Source organism: Trichechus manatus, unplaced genomic scaffold (assembly GCF_000243295.1).
Source record: "Trichechus manatus latirostris isolate Lorelei unplaced genomic scaffold, TriManLat1.0 scaffold00081, whole genome shotgun sequence".
Lineage (NCBI taxonomy): Eukaryota > Metazoa > Chordata > Mammalia > Sirenia > Trichechidae > Trichechus > Trichechus manatus.
The window spans coordinates 6,456,319-6,480,442 of NW_004444017.1; the positions used below are offsets into that span (position 1 = coordinate 6,456,319).

Below are 24,124 nucleotides of genomic sequence, written 5' to 3' on the forward strand. Positions count from 1 at the left end.
GGAAGAGCGTAGTCGATGTCACTGAACTGTGCATGTAGAAATTTTTGAAATGGTATATCTTTGGCTATATATATTTTCCGCAAAAAAAAAAAAAAAAGGTCGAGAAGGGAGAGGGTTGACATGTAGTGGGGTTGTTAATCAACGTCATAAAACAATATGTGTACTACTGTTTAATGAGAAACTATTTGTTCTGTAAACCTTCACCTGAAGTACAATTAAAAAAAAAAAACTTTAAAAAATAACCATCAGGCCTTTCTAGAATAGAGAACACATGAGCCAACAGGAAACAGCTTCCTTTGTGAAAACAGCACTGGTCTGGGTATCCTGGATTTGACATCTGGCACTGCTGCTGAGCGTTCTTGGAGAAGTCAGTTAACCTTTCTGGACCTAGTTTTCTTATCTTTAAATTGAGAGAGTTGAAATATGTGATCTGTAATTTACCTTCCAGCACTAGCTCAATGATTCTGACTTACTGTCAAACAAGGTGGTCTGGGACTTTTTGCTTCAAGGGTTATTAGTTTCTGCTGTAACTGCAGTTTACTTTGGAGTCTTGCTCAGAGACCAAGCTTAAAATATGAGCCTTGCCCCTCATTTACTTCTGCTGGATCTTGACTACGTCTTTCCGGTCCTGTTGGTATTTCCCTCATTCAGTATGTCCTTCAGAACCCTTCTCCTGAACTGTACCTTGCACTAATATCACCTTGCCTCCCTCCCACGTTCTGCCACTAGAATTCATCTTAGACACAACAGCTAGATTAATCTCATCATTCCTCTTCTCTATAGAAATAAACTGTAGTGGATCTCCATTGTCATCCAAGGAAAGGCCAAACTCATTAGCTCAGTATTCAGTATCATCTATCAATCTTAGCTCACATTACTCCCCTTCACATAATCTACAGAATAGTTGAACTGAACTTAATATTCTCTCAGTGCCTTTGCTTGTGCTGTTCCCTGCACCTCGTTATACTCTGCCTATTCCCCCATTGTCACACAGTCACAATTTTCTCATCTCAGGTGCCACGTTCTTCATGAAATCTCTCAGGTTTTGCACAACCAGAAGTAATCCTTTTCTTCTCAACTCCCATAGCACCTTTTCTGTACCTACTAGTGCTAATTATTTTGTTTTTATTTTCTGTACCTTCTTATCTCTCCTGACTAAGCTCCCCGGTGCTTAGGAAGTACTATATTATACTGCACAGAGTGGATGCCCGGTAAATATTTGTTGAATGAATGAATTAAAGTTCAGATCCTGTTTTCTCTGGTTAGTAGGGTTTCTTATTTGTTTTCTAGATAATCACTAACGAGAATGTAGAAAAGAATTCTGCCCATAGGAACTAATAATAGGAACCCTGGTGTGGATGTGTTAACAATCCCCCAAATTTGTATTTTAAGACAGGCAAACAAGCAAAATGTTTGCAAGCTTGAGCCTATCTTTTAATATTGAATTTCCAGACTTGGGCTTTCAAGGCAATATAAGATTCCTTCCTTTTCAGTTGAAAAGGTAGTTTGTTTATGCCAGTTAGTACGCTTAGCAATTTTTTTTTGGGTGGGGTAGTCTTGTGAAGTTTTTTTGAGTAAACAGTTACAGACTTAGGACTTTTGAATCATTTACAAAAGAGCCTTTCTATTTTTTATAGTTGAAGCACTTTAGTACCCACTATTCTTTTTTTTGTACCCGCTTGAGTTCACAGTACCATATAATTCAGAGCCTTGGTGGCATAGTGGTTAAGAGCTCGCTCGGCTGCTAACCAGAAGGTCGGCAGTTTGAATCCACCAGCTGCTCCTTGGAAGCCCTGTCTGGCGGTTCTACCTTGTCCTGTAAGGTCAGTATGAGTCGTAATTGACTCGACGGCAACGGAAACCTTAATAATTCGACGATGGCACACAACCACCACCATGTAATTCGTGTTTAGATTAGAAATTACATTTTATGCGTGCACTTCATGCTCTCAGAACCATTAATAAGATCCACAGAAGTTTGATATTTCTGTGGGTTATAGATCTGGTTATAAGCTAATCAACCCATAACTATAGCAGACCCTTGGAAGTAGTTTGCATGCAGAAGCTAGAGAACATCCTAGTTGAAAGAAACTGCTGGCAAACTTCTGTAATGTAAGAATTGATGACTAGAGCATATTCCATCATGTCAGAAAATATTAGCTAATTTTGAGAAGAGAAATAGGATCCCTTAAAATTACCCACTGCCACATTTTGTCCCAGTGGCCTCTGTTAGCTACTCTTTGTTTAGAATACTGTGCTGAAATGAGCTAAGTCTTTGGCATTGTCTCCGTAAACCCCAAGGAAGGCAAATCCATTTCACCTAGGATTAGACAGTTAACATAGGCATCACCTCACTTGTCTCCAGATGATGTAAGATTAATCTCAGTTCTAGCAATCTCCTATTATCAGTCTATTGCTGTAATTAAGAAAAAAAAAAAAACCCTGTTGCCATTGCCATCGATTCAATTCCGACTCAGAGACCCTATAGGACAGAGTAGAACTGCCCCATAGGGTTTTCCAGGCTGTAAATCTTTATAGAGGCAGACTGCCACATCTTTACATCTTTCTCCCCTGAAGAGGCAGGTGGGTTCGAACTGCTGACCTTCTGGTTAGCAGCCAGGCTCTTAACCCCTGCTCCACCAAGGCTCCTTACATTGGTGTAGTGTCCCCAAAATAAAAATTGCCACATTGCTTTCTACCCATTCAGTTTGGTTTAACTTATTATAGTGGCTCTTTAAAGCTGTTGAGGATGATTTACCTGCCCCATAGGGTTTCTAAGGAGCACCTGGTGGATTCGAACTGTCGACCTTTTGGTTAGCAGCTTTAGCTCTTAACCACTATGCCACCAGGGTTTCCATTAAATAAATAAAGACTACTTTATAATCAATTACATGATTGGTCCCTTATTCTTTCTTGCCATTAAATAGAAAGTAATACAGCATATTTATATAAATTAAGCTCTTTGAAAGTTAATTTAGCTAGCATTGATTTATAGAAAGAGATATATATGTTTCTTCTTGTGTGCAGATAATAGGAATGGGCCTTGATAAGGAGCAATAAGATAAATATACCCCAGGGAAGAACAAAAAGCTGATCTCCAGTTACTCTTCTAGCAGCAGCTTTGGGAGGAAGGGCAGGACTGATCCATGACAAGCAGTTCTGCTACACTGACCATTAAGTTACTTGGGGCTTTTGGAGGGGTAGGGGCGTGGCAGGTAGATTTTAAGAAATCTGTCTGTGTTTGATCTGTCAATCTCAGTCTCTCTCTCTTTCTCAGGAGTTAGAAGCTGCTCTTCACAGAGATGACGTGGAGTTTATCAGTGACCTGATCGCCTGCCTGCTTCAGGGCTGTTATCAACGAAGAGATATCACGTGAGTAATTCTGATCTTACTAAGTATTTCTTGCAAAGGAGACTAATTAACCCAGTCATTGTGATGTTTCATGTCTCCTATAACAAACCAGAACTGATTTCTAGCCAGTAAGTAACTGTATAGGTTGAGTATATACAAGTGGGTCCCCAGGCCCTGTGTTTGGTTCCTTCTGCAGTTCAGTTTTTATTCCATTAAAATCTTTGAGTTTATTTCACTCTCACAAATCTGTACTGTTACTTATTCTTGGATGCAACAGCTAACATATTCAAGTGTAGAATTTCTTCCTGTCAATATAGATGCCTTTCTTTCTGATTTTTATTTGCTGTACTGCTAAAATGTTGCGTAACAGATTAAAACTAGATTTTACAACATATCTGCCACTTGTATATCTTCTGTTGTTCACATAACCAGTAGCGTGATTTTAACTCAGAGCATCTAGTTCTCCTCTTAGCTCTCCAGGCCTTTGAGATGTGCAGCCATTTAGAGCAAAATTTTATCTTATTTAGACAAAGGGGCTCCCTGACGTGGCCTTTTCTCTTGTTTTGACCCTAACTTGATATTTTCCTTGCCACATTTCTGTGCAGATCGGAACTATAGGGCAAATTTGCAAAAAGCTGAGACAAATGGGTTCCCCGGTCTCTTGGCCGTCCCAGCGCCATGCGGAGGTTTGGATTGTTATGATTTATATTTTCCAGACATTCAAAGATGACGTTTCAGATATTTTTGTTCTAATAAATCCACTCTTAGGTATCTGTTAGGGCTGGGTAACTTATAATTGTGAGGTAAGAAAGATCGACTGAGTGCCATTTTCTTAGGGTGGAAATCTTTATTCATTAGGGGATGATTATTGTGCCTGGACTCACTCTTAATATAATGACTTTATTTCCTAGAATACCCAAGTTTTTGCTAAACAAAGACTAGAAAGAAAGACTCATCTATCATCTTACTATACAAACATGATAATTTAAGTTTTTAGTTTATAGTCTCCCACTTTATTTTTGGATGTAGACTTGGGAGTTTGTGGTTTTTAAGCACTTGTAGTCATACTGTGTATGTAACTTCATATCCTGCATTTTTTCCCATTATAACAGTTGTTTTTCTTATAACTACCTTTTCCTTAAATGCAGTTGTCAAATAATTCAATCTGATAGATGGAATATTGTGTCTAGCTTTTAATTATTGTGAACACTCTATGGTGTATAGTCTTGAATATAAAAGTTTACACACCTGTTGAATTATCTTTTTAGTACAAATTTCTGGAAGTGAAATCCTTTAAGATTTTTGACAAATTACCAGGCTGCCATCACAGAGTTAGTTACATTTTACCTGTGAACCATCAGTGAGTTCATGAGGGTGTCTGTTTTCCTGAGCCTCATCAACTCTGGACATTGCCAACTGTATGCTGGACTGTAGGTGATGGTAAGACAAGCACATTCTTCTAGCCATCATGGAGCTTATAGACTTGTGCTGGGTTGGGAGTGGATGTCTGCTAATAATGACAACAATGATTATACAATTATAAATTTAAAAAAACTACTGTGATAAGTACTCTGAAGTAAAAGTATAGCGTGTCAACAGAGCATAAAACCTGATGTGAGGAATGATTTGTGAACCAAGCCTTTACATAACCTAGGCCAGTGCCCGCATATTATCAGTCCCAGTAAATGAGTGAGAATGTGAGTAGTGAATGAATGAATAAATAAACCCATCAAAAAAATGCAAGTAGGAAGAGAGGTTTCTCCCAGGCACTGAAGCAAAAACAGTTTGATAACCTAGAGTGGAGCCTGGAGGTTACAAGGTAGAGGGCCAGGTATTCTTCTGAAATATGATTTGTTTGAGCCGTAGTCTTGACCCCCAAGTATTAAATTTATTGCCAATATCTAAAAGTGAAATTTCACATTTAAAATCCCAATTTGTAGCTTCTAGAAACCGTCTTGAGCCCCTATGTGGTACAAACAATTAGTACGCTCAGCTGCTAACCATAATGTTGGTGTTTCAAGTCCTCTCAGAGGCACCTCAGAAGAAAGGCCTGGCAGTCTACTTCTAAAAAGTCAGCCATTGAAAACCCTATGGAATACAATTCTACTCTGACGTGCATGGGGTCACCATGAGTTAGAGTCAACTTGATGGCAACTGGTATGGTATTGTATGGGAAACATCTAAGGGCTGTTACGAAGGTAAAATTGATTGGTTTGGTATCTCTAATTGTGACCAATGTGATATGCAAAAAAATTGCATTTCATTGATCATTCTTTCCCTGTCCAATATCTCTTCTTGGGTTTATTGGGCATATTTGTATTGATTATATATTTGAATCTCCTGTTAAATACTTGACTCATTTCTGTTCGTGTATTGGCTGAAGATCAGGCAAAAGAAATGCTCACTTAAGATTTTTAAATAATATGACAAGCTACCATCCTCAAAGGTTGTTCGATTTTATTCTTACACAAAAGTATCTGTTTCCTTAATCCTCGTCAGCTCTGGACATTGCATATAACATGGCAGCCCTTTGTGCTGATAGGAGGCAGTTTTATATAATGCAGTATAATCATGGGAGTGATGTTCATTTGCCATATTCTGTTAGTTAAAAACAAGTCACAGGTTCCACCCTCATTATAGGGGAAGGAATTATGCAAGGGTGTGAATATCAGGGAGTGTGGATAATCAGGGACGTCTTAGAGGCTGCCTACTACACATATCTTTATTAAATGACCGTAACTTCTAGAACAAACTAAATAATATTGGTAAGATATGTACATAATTGTTTCCTTTTAAACACATTTGCTTAATTTTTAACAATATTTCATAAATTCTGTATATTTTGATATACTTTTGAACAAGAATGAATTAATTGATTTTTTATAATCACATGTGGTATTAATAAGTGCCATATATAAAGGAATTATCAAAAAGAGGTTTTAATTTGCCCTTTTGTCTGGGTAAATACCTACAGCCAACTTGTTTGTAGTTAATTTTATTTCTCACATATCATTAGTTTCCACTATAACTGAGAGAAAAAAATATACTTACTGAAAATAATGGAGTATTAATAGCTTGGATGCAACCTCTTTCCATCAATCATTATATTTTCATGTGGGTTTATTTCATTGCTTAGTTTCCCTGTGAGGTGAAGAGGAAGAGATGGTGGATGGTCATCTCATTGATTAATACAGCCCCATTTTATAGGAAAGGAAACTAAGATTCAGAGAACTTAAGTTACTTATCAGGTCATGTAGCCAGTTAGAAGATGAATAATTCCCACAACATCTTGCTTTTAAGGTATGATGAAGTGCAAAGAATTGAAGGAACAGGAGTCTTAGGCGTGTTACTCATACCTTTGTGTGCTCTATTGTCTTTATATTTTATACGTGATTAATATATTTTGACTGTAAAAAAAAAAAGCTTTAAAAAAATCACAGAACATGGTGTTACAGGCAGAAGCACCACGTCATCACTCCACAGCAAAGATCCAAAAAACTAAGCCAAACGGAGAAAATGGCAATCCTGAAACCCTGTGCATCAAGTGAAGAGATAAAGAACTCAGCCAGCTACCAAATGAAGTAAGAAACTGACAGAACAGAGAGCAAAGAGAGATACATGCAGAGGTCCCCTATCAGCTAACCCAGTACGGATCTGCCATCGTGGACTCCTATCAGAGATCAGCAAACAGGGGGTACGAGAAAGCAGCTTCACAGAGCTTCCAGCAGGAGACAGAATAACTGGTAACCAGCGATACACGCTTTCCCAACCTCTACCCTTCTTCACCCCCACTTGGCCTGCTCTGCTTCCTGTGGCCAGTCTTTTGGCTGGGAAGCACCACCTACCCTCCGTTGTCTCTTAGATTCCACCCGCCCACCTTGGCTGGCTCCCTAAGTGCCATTTGTTGGCTGCTACTGTTGCTTTTTTCCACTTCTTTAGATTTCTTCCTTAACTCTCACCACCTCCTCCTCCTTTCTGTCAAATACCTGGGTCTTTGCACCATGTTTGCTGCTTCTGAAAGGCTGTGAAACGCCGCTCATGTGAAACCGCTTCCCAGCTCGTGCTGCCACACTGGTGGGATCCCTGGGCTTTTTTTTTCTTTGTTTTCAATTGTTTATTTGCTTGTTTGTTTTCTTTTTCTTTTCTCGAATTGGGAGCCCGTTCTAGCTGGGCAGTACTGCACGGCTTGGTACCTACACCCCAAGTTTGTGCAGACGTGCAGAGGGATCCCCGAGGGCATTTCTTTTTTCTTGATTCTTTTTTGGCGGGGGCTTTTTTTTCCCCCTTTCTTTCTTGGTTTTTTTATTTTTTTTTAAATTTTTTTTTGCTTTCTTTTCCCTCTTTTTCCCTTTTTGTCTTTCTTCATTACTCAGTTTCTCATCTCTCTATACTTTTCCTTATCTTCCTGTCCCCAAATACCTGGCCCTGAGTGACACCTCTACCCCTTCTAGCCAGGCTGTACTTCATGGCCTGGAAGCAGCTTCCCCAGACCTCATAGCTGCACCAGAGGGATCCCTGGGAACTTTGTTTTTCTTCTTTCTTTCTAATTTTTATTTACTCATTTTTTTCTTCTCTCTTTTTTTTTTTCTTCTTCTCTTTGTTTTTCTCCATTTCAAAGTCTCATCTCTCCACTCCAATAGCAAGCTCCCCTAGCACTCTTTTTTGTTTGTTGGTATATTTTTGGCTACTCTCTGCTCTGTCCCATACCCATCATAGCCCCACACGTCACAGTCTCCCCCCTCCATCCTGCCTACCTGCACTGTGCGCTGAACATCACACCACCAAGCAGCCCAGGCATGGCCTCCCGGAACCTGCCCTGAACTGATTACTAGCCCTCCCTGGTGGCCGTAGTAAGTGCCACAAACAACTCATCCCAGCAACTCCTCTTCAGCTAGACCTGCCCTACTGTACCATATCTAAGAGACTGACCCTGCCAGTTGGAGAAGGAGGTGAAAAGTATTGTGCCCAAAGACGAGCAAACAACAAAGAACACACAGCCAACCTGCTGAGACATATCCAAATAAAACAAAAAAAACAGGACGAAACAAACAAATCTACAATCAGTAAATGAGGAAAATAATGACCGAATAGCCCAAAGACAGCAGACAGTATCAAAACATTTACAAAAACAGGACAAGATGGTTCCAGTAAGCATCCAAAGTAAAACACCGGATGACTTTCCAGTAGAAGAAAACACACTAGAACTACCTGATAGGAATTTCAAGTCTCTAATATTCAGAGCTATCCAAGAGTTGAAGCAAAAAGCAGACAAAAATGAGGAGAAAATAGAGAAATTCATGGAAAAGGCAGACAAATTCATGGAAAATACAGACAAAAAAATGGAAGAATTCAGGAAAATAATGCAGGAACAAAATGCCAAAATAAATTCACAACTAGAAATCATACAAAAACAACAATTAGAAATCACTGATCTGATTTTTATCACTATAGATTAGTTATACCTATTCTAGAATTTTGTATGAATGGGATCATACAGTGTGTACTCTTGTGTCCGGCATAATGTTTATGTGGATACTCATCGATAGTGCTGTGGCTGTGGCATTAGTACCATTGCTGTTTAGTTGATTCCGACTCACAGTGACCCTTACGACAGAGTAAAACTGCCCCACAGGGTTTCCAGGGAATGGCTGGTGAATTTGAACTGCTGACCTTTTGGTTAGCAGCTGAGCTCTTAACCACCACCAGGGCTCCATGGTGTCAATAGTCCCTCCCACCCCCTTTTTTAATGAGGCTAAATAGTATTCCAGTGTAAAAATATACCACAATTTGTCTGTTTACTTGTTCATGGACTTTAGGTTGCTTCCAGGTTTTGGCTATTGTGACTATAGCTTTTATGAACATTTGAACGCACATCTTTGTGTGGACGTATGTTTTCATTTCTCTTTGGAATTGCTGGATTATATGGTAAGTGTGTATGTTTAACTTTAAGAAACTGCCAAACAATTTTTAAAAGCAGTTACATTTACTTTCCCACTAGCAACATACGAGCAGTCCAGTTGTTTCACATCTTTGCCGACGTGCAGTTTTTAAGTTTTATTCAGTTTTTAATTTTGCACGTTCTGTTGTGCGTAAAGTGGCATCTCATTGTGGTTTCTGTTTGCATTTCCATGATTAGTTAGGTTGAACATTTATTCATGCGCTTACTGCCCATTACTATATCTTATTTTGCAAAATGTCTGCTTAAATTCGTTATGCATTTTTTAGAATGAGGGTCTTTTTTCCTTCCTCTTATTGAGTTGTTAGAATTCTTTATATATTCTGGATATAAATTTTATGTCAGATATATAATGTGTTGTAAATCTTTTTTCCAGTCTGTAGCTTGCCTTTCTATTTGTTTGACAAATATGTTTTGAAGAATGGAAAGTTTTGGTTTTGATGAAGGCCAGTTTATCATCTTTTTTCCTATTTTCATACATTTTGTTTCCTGTCTAAGAAATCAGTACCTAATCAAGTTTTCTTTCAGAAGTTTTGTAGTTTTATCCTTTTACATTTAGCATTATGATGCATTTTAAGTTAGTATGTATATATAGTGTAAGGCAGGAGGTCAATGTTCAATTTTTCCTTACACATATCCTGTTACAGCACTATTTGTTGAAAACATTAGTATTTTCCCATTGTCATAATTCACTTTTCCATATTTGTATCAGTCGGTTTCTGGACTCTTTACCCTGTTCTATTCACTGATCTATATGTCTCTGTACAAGTAACAGATTGTCTTGAATGCAAAACATAGTTAGTCTTTAAATTGGGTAGTAGTCTCGGGGAACATCTAGCTCAATTGGCATAACAACAGTTTATATAGAAAATGTTCTACATTCTACCTTGGTGAATAGCATCTGGGATCTTAAAAGCCTCTGAGCAGCCATCTAAGATACTCCACTAGTCTTACCCCTTCGGGAGCAAGGGAGAATGAAGAAAACAAGATACAAGGGAAAGAGTAGTCCAAAGGACTAATGGACCACAGCTGCCAAGGCCTCCACCAGACTGAGTCCAGTACGACTAGATGGTGCCTGGCTACCACCACTGACTGCTCTGACAGGGATCACAACAGAGGGTCCTGGACAGAGCTGGAGGAAAATGTAGAACAAAATTCTAACTCACAAAAAAAAAATAACCAGACTTACTGGCCTGACAGAGACTGGAGAAACCTGAAGAGTATGGCCCCCAGACACTTTTTTAGCTCAGCCAAAGATTAGACAGCCTCATGAAACAAAATGAGACTAATGGGGCACAACAGTCCAGGGACAAGGACTAGAAGGCAGGAGGGACAGGAAAGCTGGTAATAGGGAACTCAAGGTTGAGAAGGGACAGTGCTGACATGTCAGGGGGTGGGTGTTAACCATTGTTATAAAACAATATGTGTACTCACTGTTTGACGAGAAACTATTTGTTCTGTAAACCTTCATCTGAAGTACAATTAAAAAATAATAATAAATTGGGTAGTAGTTCTCCAGCCTTGTCCTTTTTAAAACAAAATTTGTAGGAGAGGGGCTATTTTAGCTCCTTTGCATTTCCATGTAAATTTTAAATCAGTTTAAATTAAAAAATTTAAAAAAAAAAAAACCCTCCTGAGGAGTGGACATGTTAAATAATATTGAATCTTTTAATTCTGAGCATAGTATGTATTTCTACATTTATCTTTAATTTCAGCTATATTTTGTGATTTTCAGTGTAAAACTATTAGACATCCTTGTTTTTAAAATTTTTGTTTTGCAGCTGTTACTTGCTGGTAGTATAAATATGCTTGATTTTGTATATTGACCTTATTTCTTGCAATCTTTAAAAAAATTTTTTTTTCTGAAGTGAAATTCACATTAAATAAAATTAATCATTTTAAAATGAACATTTCAGTGGTATTTAGTACATTCGCAGTTTTGTATAACCACCATCTATATCTAGTTCCTAAACATTTTCATCACCTTAAAAGGAAACCTCATATACGTGAAGGAGTTCTTCCCCATTCCCCTAGCCCCTGGTAACCACTAATCTGCATTTTGTCTTCATGGATCTATCTATTCTGGAATCATACAATATGCAGCATTTTGTGTCTGGCTTCCTTCACTTACCGTAATATTTTCAAGGTTCATCTGCGTTGTAGCATGTGTCAGTACTTCATCCCTTTTTATGGTTGACTATTCCGTTTTATGGATATACCACATTTTGTTTATCCATTCATCTGTTACTGGGTATTTGGTTGCTTCTACCTTTCGGCTATTGTGAATAGTGCTGCTTTGAACATGCATGTACTTATATTTGTTGGAGTACCAGTTTTAAATTCTTCTGGGTATATACCTAGGAGGGAAATTGCTAGGTTATATGGTAATTCTATATTTAACTTTTTGGGGAACCTCCAAACTTTTACACAGCAGCCACACCATTTTACAGTCCCACCAGCAATGTACGAGGATTCCAATTTCTCCACATCCTCACCAACACTTATTTCCTTTTTTTTTTTTTTTAATATTATAGCCATCGCTAATATGCTAAGTTCACTTTTTAGTTCTTGTTTTATTGTAAATTGCTGAGGATTTCTTCTACATAGTTTGTGAATAAAGACAGTTTTCCTTCTTTCTTCCATCTTATTCTGTCCTTTCACTGTTAGTTAGTATATTTATACTTAAATTGCATTTTACAGATAGCATAAAGTTGAGTCCTTTTTTTTTTTTGTTTTTACTCATTGTGAGAATACTTGCCTTTTAATTGGGGATATTTAGTCCATTTACATTTAAAGTATAAAATACAGCATTTTTAGTATAGTCTGAAAATCATGCAACCATCACCACTATCTTAATACCAGAACATTTTTATCATCCCTAAAAGAAACCTTTTACCCATTAGCAATCACTCCTCATTTCTCCCAATCCCTAATCCCTGGCAGCCACTAATCTACTTTCTGTCCCTGGATTTTCCTATTCTAGACATTTCATATTAATGGAATTATATAGTATGTGACATTTTGTGTCTGTCTGCTTTCACTTGGCATGTTTTCAAGGTTCATCCGTGTTACAGTGTGAATCAGTATTTCATTTTTATCACAGAGTAATAGCCTATTGTATGGAAATACCACATTTTATTTATCCATTCATCAGTCTTTAGATATTTGAATTGCTTCCACTTTTTAGTTATTATGAGCATTGCTTTTTTTGAATAGTTGTCTATGAGGTTTTGTGTGCATGTATGTTTTCCTTTCTCTTGGGTATATACCTAGGAGTGGAATAGCTAGGTCATATGTTTAAGTTTTTGAGGAATTGCCAAGCTTTTCCACTGTAGCTGTACCATTTTACAGTCCAACCAGCAATATATGAGGGCTCTAATTTCTGCACAAGGTAATCAACAATTGTTATTGTCTCTGTCTCACTCTCTCTTTTTTTAATGATAGCCATCCTAGTAGGTGTGAAGTGATATCTCATTGTGGTTTTCATTTGCATTTCCCAAATGACTAATGATGAGCATATTTTCTTGAGCTTTTTTCTGCTTTTTGTTCCTCTGTTGTTCCTTTAATGCTTTCTTTTGGTTTCATAGTTTTTTGTTTTTTGTTTTTTTTTTAAGTATTTCAGTTTAGTTGATCCATTGGCTTCTTCACTTTTTATTCTTTTAAAAATTTGTATTATTTATTTATTAGTGGTTGTTCTAGGACTGACAGCATGCACCCTTAAATTAGCAGAGGCTATTCAGAATTCATTGTACCTCTTTATTTATACCTTACACTTGACGCTTCAGACTTTGCACTCACCCAAACAGTATTTAGGGTTCCACCCATCTTCTTTAAAAAAAAAAAAAAAAAGTTCTTTATTTAGTATTTTGATTAATTTTTATTAGTTTTCTAGGTTACCCAATATAATTAGTCATAAACACTTGTAAAATCTGTTATATACATATTCATCTGCTAAAAGATATATCTTATATTGATTTTTGACTTTAGTCATATTTTCCTTTAATTTGAAATAGCCATGATTTTTTACTTATCCTGGCCATCATGTTGTTTTTCAAATATATTGGGTATGGTAGCCACTATATAGTCCCAGGGAGCCCTGGTGGCATAGCTCAGGCTGCTAACCAAAATTTTGGCAGTTCAGATTCACCAGTCGTGCCTTGGAAACCCTATAGGGCAGTTCTACTGTGTCCTATAGGGTTGCTATGAGTTGGAATTGACTGGACGGCAGTGGGTTTGGGACATCTCACACACACACACACACACACACACACTCTCTCTCTCTCTCTCTCTCTCTGCTAGAGAAGAGCTAGTAATTTATGTTCTTCAGGAATAAACACTTTGTCAGGTGCTTTTATAGAGCCTTGTACTTACTGCTTTATTGGAACTAAAATATTTTCAGAATCTGGTACTCATGTTAAATGTGGCTTAACGATGTATATTGTGTGTTTCATTTGCTTCACAAATAGCTGTAGCAAATGGGAAAACATAATTTTGTCTTTCGTTTATTCTGTTGCTAAACATGATGTCATGCCTTTACTGCTACCCTGAAAGTAGGCTATAGTTGTCCTTCCTTGTCTTTTAACACATTCCTTAAGAACTCAAGAGCCTTCTTTTTACTGCTGATCTTCCAGAACAGGTTGCAGATATTAAAATTTGTTTCCCTACATAGTTGAGAGTTCTGCCGCTCCAGCCAGCTGAGACTTGTGTTAAAATACTTTACTCGGATCGTGCCATCTTTGTGAACATAGGCCTCACCAGTAAAAGCGTGTTCTGTCTGGAGCAAGCTGAGAATTTCTCTGCCGGGATTCTAAAAAATGACTAGCTTGGCTCTGGGAGTTTAGAAAGGTGGTTGGCTCAAGTATATGACTGACGTATAACAGCCAGTGACTTTTTCTGCTGTTTGTAGGATGGAAAATGAATGAGAAAATGGGTGATTTAAGAGCATTTGGAATTTTTTTCCCAGGCAGGAAGGAAAGTAGACTTTGTTGTACTCATTACCTCTAGTAGGTTTGATCTTTTTTGTTACCCATATTCTAATGAAAGTTTCGTTATAGTTCAGAATGATTTCAGAAAGATGGGAGGTATTTAAAGTCATTAAGAGAGAATCATCCTGAGCTGAATGGGTGAATAAGCCAGTGAATGTTCCAGGTAATCTGAACTCTGGAACTGAAGTCTGAGAAATTTTAAAAATACATATTGATGTTTAGCAGCATAGTACCACTACACTCTGCTTCAATTAAGTAGCAAAATTAAAATTGCACACTAAATTGTATATACACTCATTTTTCTGGGTGAGAGAGTACATGGTTTTGATCTTAAATTCTTAAAGGAGTTTATGTCCTATAGAAGATTAAGAACTACTATCCAGAAAATACTAACCTGGTTTTTAGTTTCCTGAAGCCTTCTTTTTATTTCAAATTGCCCTTAGCCAGTATCCCTGCTTTCAGAAGCCTTTTTTTTTTTCCCTTCAGTTTCTGATGTTGAAAAGAAAGGGATGCAGATTTATAGGAAAAGAATTATATGCAAGGAAATGGAATTATCTTGAATTGTAAGCCCTCAAGTGTCTCTTGGTAAGGTGTTAAGAAGATGTCTTAAAAAATCTTCTAGCAAAAGTGACATAATTGAAACTGAGTAGAATAAGGCTATTGGAAAGGAACCTCAAAGATGCAATTCTTGAGGCAAGTAGAGGCTTTCAGACAGACTGTAGGCACAAAGAACAACACTGTTCATACACATACAGTGTTTGTTCGACTGCTTTGTTTGTGTGCTTCTTTTGCCTCATGTTTGAGTAAGAGACGTCTCCCTATCCTGTCCCAGAGTGTCTTTTGCAGCATCCTTCAGCAAAGCTGCCAGTCCAGTGAAATAATCACAATGTCACAGATTAAATATTTCCTTTTACAGCAGGAGAAACAGGCCAGGTTGTTTTAGGAACTTGGCTTACATGAGAAATTCTGGAACACATTTGGTGTAGATAAAGGGATTTGTTACCAAAGGGAGATTGTCTTCACCCTCCTGGCTACTAGAAATCTTTTTTTTTTTTTTTTTCTTTTTTAAAAGGGCATTTTATTTTTAAATTCACCGTAGCCACACTGTCGGCTTTTTACCTCCCGTTTGAACTCCTCTTTGCCCAGCTGCTCACTCCTGAAGGGGCAGCACCAGCTTCATAGGCAATGGAGAGAGGGGAAGCCAGTCCAAGCCCACTAAGGTTTAAGCAAGTATTAATATGCCAGTGCTCATGTTTCGAATGTGAATACTGCAATCAGATCAAATTGTGGGAGTTTTTAATATTTAAAACTCTTATGCTGTATCTTGATAAGCTAACACATTCACCTTTTCCCCAGTGAGATAGTAAGGGAAAGAAGTTTTTCTTTCTTCATTTCAAAAAGCTAAAGCTTTAATTTCTTACTTGTTTTTAATTTTTTCCATGAATATTTCCTTTGCTTTTTTCTATAAATGTGACTACTATAGATTGTAAGTCAACAGGGTACATCCCTCTTTTTCAATAATTTGACGAATAACTCCTTTAGACCTCTTTATTTACTGAGAAAAAAACATTTCTAATCAAGCATGAGGTGAAATTATATTCAGATTCTTTAATAGTTAAGATACAGAATAACCATCTAACAATTAAAAAATGTTATTATCTTACGTGTAAAGCACATTTAGGTACTAATCAAAATGCTGTTACAGAATTGCTGATAAAACTCTAGCCCAAAATGTCTAAGTTGGCCATCAAGCTGTCTTTAAATGTTTTCTGTAGAAAAACTGTCTTCAAATTTTAGAATATAGTTTTTTGTAATGTGGTCTGAAGTCTACATAGAACTGAATATAAATCATAGTTTCGCACTGGAGTAGCCCCTTGTGTTCTGGACAGGTCTTGCACCTTTGCAGCTTAACTTGAAGTATAAATGATTTAAGCAAGACAATGAGTGTCTTTTTTGTTTGCCATTTAAGTCATGGGCCTAATTTTGGACTGTTTATCTGTCTGAACTGCATAGAGTTTCTTTAATTGTATGAGCAAAGGTAAGGCTGTTACCTCAGTTTCACGGTTTATATCATGGATTATTTAAAAATTCCTGTTATACCAGAATGTGCTATTTATTTATGGTTTAAAGCACAACCACCTATTTTGTCAAAAATCCTTTTAACATACTGATCTTCTTTGTGATTTGACAATTAAAAGACAACATGAATCTTCAGTGAAAGCCTTTCAGAGCCTTCATGTTTCTGCTTCTCATTTCTTGCTTTCTATTTAAGATTCGTCAGCTGGCAAACCTTCACTTCTCTCTCCCCTTCCCCCACCCATCCTCTATTTTACATTAATGTACTTTTGTGTTTGGGGCCCTCTGGTTAGGCCTCAGACATTCCACAGCTACCTAGAGGACATCATCAACTATCGCTGGGAGCTTGAAGAAGGAAAACCCAACCCTCTGAGAGAAGCCAGTTTCCAAGAGCTGCCTCTGCGCACTCGTGTGGAGATACTACACCGCCTTTGTGATTATCGGCTAGATGCAGATGATGTCTTCGATCTTCTCAAGGTGCTTAACTGGCAAGCCCTTCCCCTAGAGGGAAAAAAGTCAGCAATGGAGAATGTGGTCAGAATGTAAAATCTGAGGATAATAAGAGAAGCCAGAGTTTGGCATGTATTACTAATCTTGGGGCTCTTGATTGACAATAACACTGCATACAAAACCATGACCACTGTAGCCCAGGGAATCTATATGGCTGTATATTATTTGGTTTAATTTCTAGTTTGATTTTGTTTTCTTTTACTTGCTCTGAGTCTGAGCTTATGTAGGAACAACTGGAAGCTCCTGTTTGTTCTCCCAAAGTAGCACTGGTGGCACAGTGGTTAAAGTGCTTGGTGGCTAGCCAAAAGGTCGGTGATTCGAACCCACCAGCCACTCCACAGGAGAAAGATATGGCAGTCAGCTCCGCTAAAGATTTACAGCCTTGGAAACCCCTATGGGGCAGTTCTGCTCTGTACTACAGGGTTGCTATGAGTCAGAATTGACTCAATAGCAGTGGGTTTGATTTTGGTTTTCTTGTAATTTGTTCTCCCTATTATCAACTAGGAAACCCTGGTGGTGTAGTGGCTGCTAGCCAAAAGGTTGGCGGTTCGAAACCACCAGGCACTCCTTGGAAACTCTGTGGGGCAGTTCTACTCTGTCCTGTAGGGTTACTATGAATTGGAATCTACTCAGTGGCAATGGGTTTGGTTTTTTGGTTTTATTATCAACCAAACTGCAACTAAATTAGCCTATTAATTGTCTTTTATTTCCGAGGTCTAAATTTGATTGACCATAGTTGAAATATTCATTGAAAATTCCAAGGACCTTAAACCTTCTCATATGCTAATAAAGTTCATCTCCCGTACACATTATCCAAAAAGGTGTTGGAGAAGAAAAATGTGGCTATCTTGTCCTTCCCCCTTATTCTTCTATTGCTGTTACCTATTTTAGAAGTCTGTCTCAGAGGGAGGTTGTGGGTTATTGCTTTTCACTCATAGGGAGGTCAGTTTCTAATCCTGTTCAATCAGAAATGATTAAATGTGTTGATGACTTCTCAGTTCAGCCCTGCTCACGGACATGTTATAAAAATCATTGTGTAATTTAGCACAGTCTTTGCTGAGAATTCAAGGACTTGAATAGCAGTCAGCATACAGGTCAGACCCTGGGGTAAATTGGGAGCTGTACTTCTGGAGCCCAGCTGGAATAAGAGGTTGCTGTAGGTTATGATGGAGCTACAGTAGAGGATCACGTGGGGCAAAGCTTTCACAACATCTTAATCTTCTCTACTGTAATTGTCTTTCTTTTCATGGGTGCACACATAAAATCTTAATAAATGTAAACCAGATATATAAAATGTACATCAAAATTTCTTTTGGTCCCCCCCCCCTCTTTTTTTGTGGTGAAATGGAGTGTGGTGGAAGTGGAGAACATTTTAAATATTTCCATACCCTGTTCAAAAACAGTACCACTTTCCCATTCTCTCTCTGTTTCATATGACTTGATTGAAAATTTTTAAACATCGGGTTTGTCAGAGTATAAATTTTTTGCTCTTCGTTACAGTTTTCTCCCGTTTTATTTTGTTCCCCCTTTCCCCAACCCTCTTTTTCTTCTTCTTCTCCCTAGGGTCTGGATGCAGATAGTCTCCGTGTGGAACCACTGGGAGAAGACAATTCTGGGGCACTCTATTGGTATTTCTATGGAACACGAATGTACAAGGAGGACCCCGTACAAGGAAAATCCAATGGAGAAATCTCTTTGAGCAGGTACATTCTTCAAGGGCAGGGTTGCAATAGCTATTTTATAAAAATGTCCTTAAGAGTAAATGCAACAGTAAACTTTCACCTAAAGCACAATTTAAAAAAAAAAAAGAGTGACTGCATCAGAATTCTACAGCACATTTTTCAATTTTTTCCTAATGGAGGAATTAGCTGTAACCACATGCGTGCAAAGAAGTGGCAAAGAGTAATACAAAAATAAAAAGGAATTAATCTGTAACCTCTCCTACCAGTGGTAAAAGATACTATTTTTTGATACGAGGTTCCTGAAGAACATCACTACCCTTAGCACAGACTATTCTATTCAGCCAAGCTTCTTGTCAGCAGTACATTGATTTTACCGTTACTGTTTTCATCTTTCATAGTCAGTCACTGAGAATACCTTTTTTTCTTACTAGAATTGAGTATCTTCTTTATTAACCTTAGGAGCCATCACTAGAAGGACCTTAAAAAAAATACCTGAAGCATAAGCCTCCCTAAATGTTTCCTAAATGAGGAAGGGACCTCCTTTCCATAGCATCCCCGAAAGATACTAACCTCTTGTTTTATTTAGACTTTCTTACTGCTAGGAGTAGTGGTCATTATTAGGAAGGTATTAGGTTTTACTCAGATCATAATATTGCAAAATGTCAGTTTTCCTTGGTTCCCTGTGACTGCTGCATTTAATCCTTTTTTGGTAAGCTCATGGCCAGAAATACCATAATTACTAATTTAAAAATCATATATAACACATCAGTCCTATGCCTGAACATTTCTGTTTATTATGCTATTTATTAGGGAAAGTGAAGGACAAAAAAATGTCTCAAATGTTCCTGGAAAAACAGGAAAAAGAAGAGGAAGACCTCCAAAACGGAAAAAACTACAGGAGGAGATTACAGTGAGGTAAGAAAATCTTGTTAGTCTGTGGGCATAGACCCTCTTGCTGGACAAGACCTTAGATTTCACTTGTTTATCATCCCTACTTTTTTCTCCTGCCATGGAGAGGGCATTGAGCTTGGAGTATGGAAATCTGGATCAGTCCTCATGAAGTTACTGAGCGTGCACTAGGGAATCAGGAAGCCGTAACTGGGTGAATTCTAGCAAATTATCTTCGACAATGGGATACTAATTGTCGTTTATTGGACAATGGAATACTAATGAGGATTAAATTGACAATGCATGTGACAATGTAAAGAATTCAAAATCATGCATGATCCCCATAGTAAGTGCTTTTAAAACTTGATGTACCGGACGTTTTTTTACAGAAGGTTGAAGCAAGTTCTATAATTGTGTTGACATATATGAACATTGTAATAATATTGTGTGTCATATCTGAGTTTGTTAATTCTTTCCAACTAAGCAGATTTTAGTAGCAAGCATGCCCCAGCATGCTTTGTTTTAAAAAGAAACAGTAAAATCTTAAACATTTTTATACTTAATTATAGCAAGGAAAAAGAAATTCTGTTATATTTGAAAAATTTCATTTTTTGCATCTACTAACAACATTTTATATATTCTTTGTCATTGTCTTTTAGGAAGTGCTACCATATAAATCTCGGTGTTTAGACTCTGACCTATACTGCCAGATTTATCATTATAAACCTATGGAAATTAGGCCATATTCTTGAAAATTTTAATAACACGGGGCAAACAGCTTCTTCCCTGTAAATTTTAGAACTCCTTATCTTAATGCTTAAATTAGGCCAGATCTCACTGTTGCTTATTAACCACTGAGAAACATTTCTAGGACGTGAGGTTATGAATCAATCAGTTAGAATTTGATTTTTAAAACTCAGTTTTACTTAACTTTCCAGAAAGTTGACTGCAGATTGCAGCCGCCTGTTTCAGCAGATCTTGTGAGAAATGTCTTATAATCATTTATGTTCTATACACAGACCATCTACCTCTTGATTTTATTAGAGGTGCAACCCTTATATATTGAGAAAGCTGTTTTATATCTATCTCCATTTCCATTTATATACTAACAATTAAAGTGTCTTAGTGTTGGGAATATAGAATCATTTAACTAGCATATGTGGACTTGTGCTACCCTCTGCTGGTGATTTTAATCCTTAAGAACTCTGCATCCAATGTGGCATTTAAATATATGACATTTAAATTTAAATATTTTTTAAATTAAAATTTAAAATTCAGTTTCTCAGTCACATTAGCCACATTTCTAATGCTCAGTAGCCACGTGTGGCTGTGGTTACCCTATTGGACAGCACCAATAAAGAATATCTCCATCCTCACAGATAGTTCTGTTGGAGAGCACTGCTTTAGATACTTGAAAAAAAAAAAAGTCCGTAGAGAATGTCCTGTAGGTTTCAGAGACACAGATGATAATACTTTAACACTGTTGTTTTGAGCACTTTTGCATTTTGTGATTTAATCCCCCCAGTGTCTATGTTAGGCAGGCTCTACAAATAGACCCATTTTACAGGAAAGTTAATGAACTTTCCTAAGGTTACATGGTGAGTGGCAGAGCTTGGCTAGAGGGAGTCTGACTTCAGAGCCCATGTTCTATCCCTCTAACTTAAATGAGGCTAAATTAAATATGCCTTATCTTCAGTGTAACCCTGAAACAGGGAGGACGTTGGAATTCCTACTTTTTTTGAGTGGGGGGGTTAACAATTAACGCTTAACTCATCTGTTTGATTTCTAAAAAGTGTTTTTAAAGTTACGTTGAGTACCTATATATCATTACCTGGGGGATAAATATATCTTCTGCTCTATACTGACACCTCTGCATTCTGGTGTTCGTTGATTCCATAGAGTAGTTTCTTCTCTTAACCTTGCCTCCTTGACATGCACATGCAATCCTTGTATTAAGCTAACTGGGTTTACCTTCTGGGGGAAACAGAACAATTTTGAACATGTCTTTGTTTTAACCGATGCCTCTTTTTCCTGTGTTTCAGTGAAAAGCAGGAAGAAAACTCCTTGGCATCAGAGCCACAGACAAGAAATGGTAATGACCTTTGCTGGAGTTTAAGTTTAGATTAAGTAAACATGATTAATGTATATTATGATGATGACTTTGTTGTTTTCCAGAGTCATACAAAGTTAAGATTATTCCAGTAGTCTTCTAATAAGCCTTCTTACTCCACTTCAGTTCTCTCTTCCCGAAACCTGATTGTGTGTCCATTTCTCCATATCTGGTAGACAAATTGGGACCAAGACTAGGTCTTTTCATGTTTGTACTCTATTCCTAGGCACAGTGTAATAAACACTCAGACTTTGAAGGAATGAGTAGTTTCTCCAAGAGCAATCTTTTTAATGTCCAATGCTTTACTGCGTAAGGAAGTATACTGGTTTCCTATGTAGATTTCAGTTTTATAAATTTGGAGGAAGTACAGATTTATAACATTATAGCCTACATGAGAGAAGGTAGGCTCTGTAAAAGCGCAAGCTCAAAAAGCATTTGTGTAGAAAAGTAGATACATTTAAGCATTTCTAGGGCACTGAAAGGAGCCCTAGTGGCACAGTGGTTAAGAGCTTGGCTGTTAACCAAAAGGTTGGCAGTTCAAACCCACCAGTCACTCCATGAGAAAAAGCTGTGGCAGTCTGCTTCCATATAAAGATTTGCAGTCTTGGAATCCCTATGGGGCAATTTTACCCTGTCGTATAGGGTCTCTGTGAGTTGGAATCGACTCAAGGGCAACAGGTTTGGTTTTTGGTTAGGACACCAAAAGGAGTCCCCCCTCGGTTGCTCAAACAGTTAAGCGCTTGACTACTAGCCAGAAGGTTGGTGATTCGAACCCACCAAAGGAGCCTTGGAAGACAGGCCTATTGATCTGCTTCTGAAAGGTCACAGCCTTGAAATCACTGAGTAGTTCTGCTCTCAACACATGGGGTCGCCTGAGTCGGAATCGATGTGATGGCAGCTAACAACAGAGCACTAAAGTTCTGTCTTATGGTGGTCACGACAGTTACATTTGTATTTGCCTTTAGGCATTCTTAACATTTAATTGTAAACAGTAACAGTAGCAGGAAAACTAAAACTATACTCTGAACCTTAAAATAAAAAATTAATAAGCCTCCTCTTTTTCTGACTCCCTGGTTTTAGTTATGACCCTGGATGAAAGTAAAATTGAGCATAAATAGGAAGAAAGGTCCTAGTAGAATATAAGGTAGTGAACCTGTCCCTTTCTTTCTAGGGTCCCAAGGGCCAGGCCAAGGCACTTGGTGGCTCCTGTGCCAAACGGAAGAAGAATGGAGACAGGTCACTGAGAGTTTTCGAGAGAGGACCTCCCTGCGAGAACGGCAACTCTACAAGCTCCTCAGTGAGGACTTCCTGCCCGAGATCTGCAACATGATTGCCCAGAAGGTATGTAAACACTGACCAGTGCTTGCTCCCCTCAGTGTTAGGTGTGATTATTAATTAGAACCTTTGAATACGTTCCCATTGCCTGGGAGTTTGTGCAGGCCTTCTTCCTCTCTCAGCTGGACTCTTAAAATGGGACTTTGTGCCACCCACTCTCTTTCACTGTGAGTTGGTCATATAATGTTCTCCCTACCCTTAAGAAGTTCTCAGTGCTCATGAACCCCAGTAAGCACAATGGCTTTTCACAATCTGAAACCAACATTCCTTCTCCCACTACCAGAAGAAAAAAAAAAACCTAGCCCATTTCTGCTGAGTCGATTCTGACTCTTGGAGACCTATAGCACAGAGTAGAACTGTCCCATGGGGTTTCCAAGGAGCAGCTGATGGACTGGAACTACTGGACCTTTTGGTTAGCAGCCAAACTCTTAACCACGGTGCAACCAGGTCTCCCACTGCAGTCCTTAGGAAATACAGGCAGTCCTCGGGTCATTGCCCTTTAATGTTATGTAAGTTTGCCCTCCCTTTGAAACAGTTGCAACAGATTCTTCTTCACAGTCGTCTATACTTGGTGCATGTGCAGCTTTTAAATCATTGACTAGGCCAGAGTAATGCTAAATAAGAACCATATGCGCCTGTTCTGACTTACCTACAAGTTGGGCTTACAGACACAGTTAGGAACAGATGTCAACCCAGAGGACTGCCTGTAGTCCCTGAGCCCCCAGAAGTGTCTCATATCATCTTGTCCATACCTGTATATATGTATTTTTTGAAAATCGTCTATGGGTCTGTCTGTCTCACATTAAATACTTTGTAGCTTCAGTGCCAACGCTGTTCCTGGCTCTCCCTGAGTCACATGCGCCCTCTTCTCCAACTTCACAGGGCAACTTGTAGTTTCATAAACATTGTGCCCTATATTTTCATCAATTTATACTTATTTATGACATTTGCAAACATTTTTCCCCCTCCACCTCCTTGCTCATTTGAATACTTCTCTCTCAAAGGCCTCAGTTAAATGTCACTCCCTCTAGGAATTTTCCATTTCTCCCAGTAATAGGATTTTCTTCTCTACATGTTTCCTTGTGCCTTACTTTATTTCAGTGTGAGTTGTTTAAGCTTCTTCAGCTTAGGGACCAAGTCTTACTCATCTTTTTAACCCACGTAGCAGCTACTGTAATGCCTTATCTGTGGTGAAATACTCAATATTCAGTGAGTTTGCTTATTTCATTGG

At 38.0% G+C, this 24,124-nt stretch overlaps 1 protein-coding gene across 1 annotated transcript in view; it reads left to right on the top strand.

Moving 5' to 3' along the window:
* The window catches only part of LOC101356136 (cat eye syndrome critical region protein 2), a 191,008-nt gene that overhangs the window by 112,521 nt on the left and 54,363 nt on the right, over positions 1-24,124 (top strand). Inside the window, 6 exon segments of the mRNA XM_012556899.1 lie at positions 3,278-3,372; positions 16,662-16,845; positions 18,442-18,581; positions 19,371-19,475; positions 21,491-21,540; positions 22,730-22,899. Of these exon segments, the coding sequence (XP_012412353.1) occupies positions 3,278-3,372; positions 16,662-16,845; positions 18,442-18,581; positions 19,371-19,475; positions 21,491-21,540; positions 22,730-22,899 (744 nt within the window).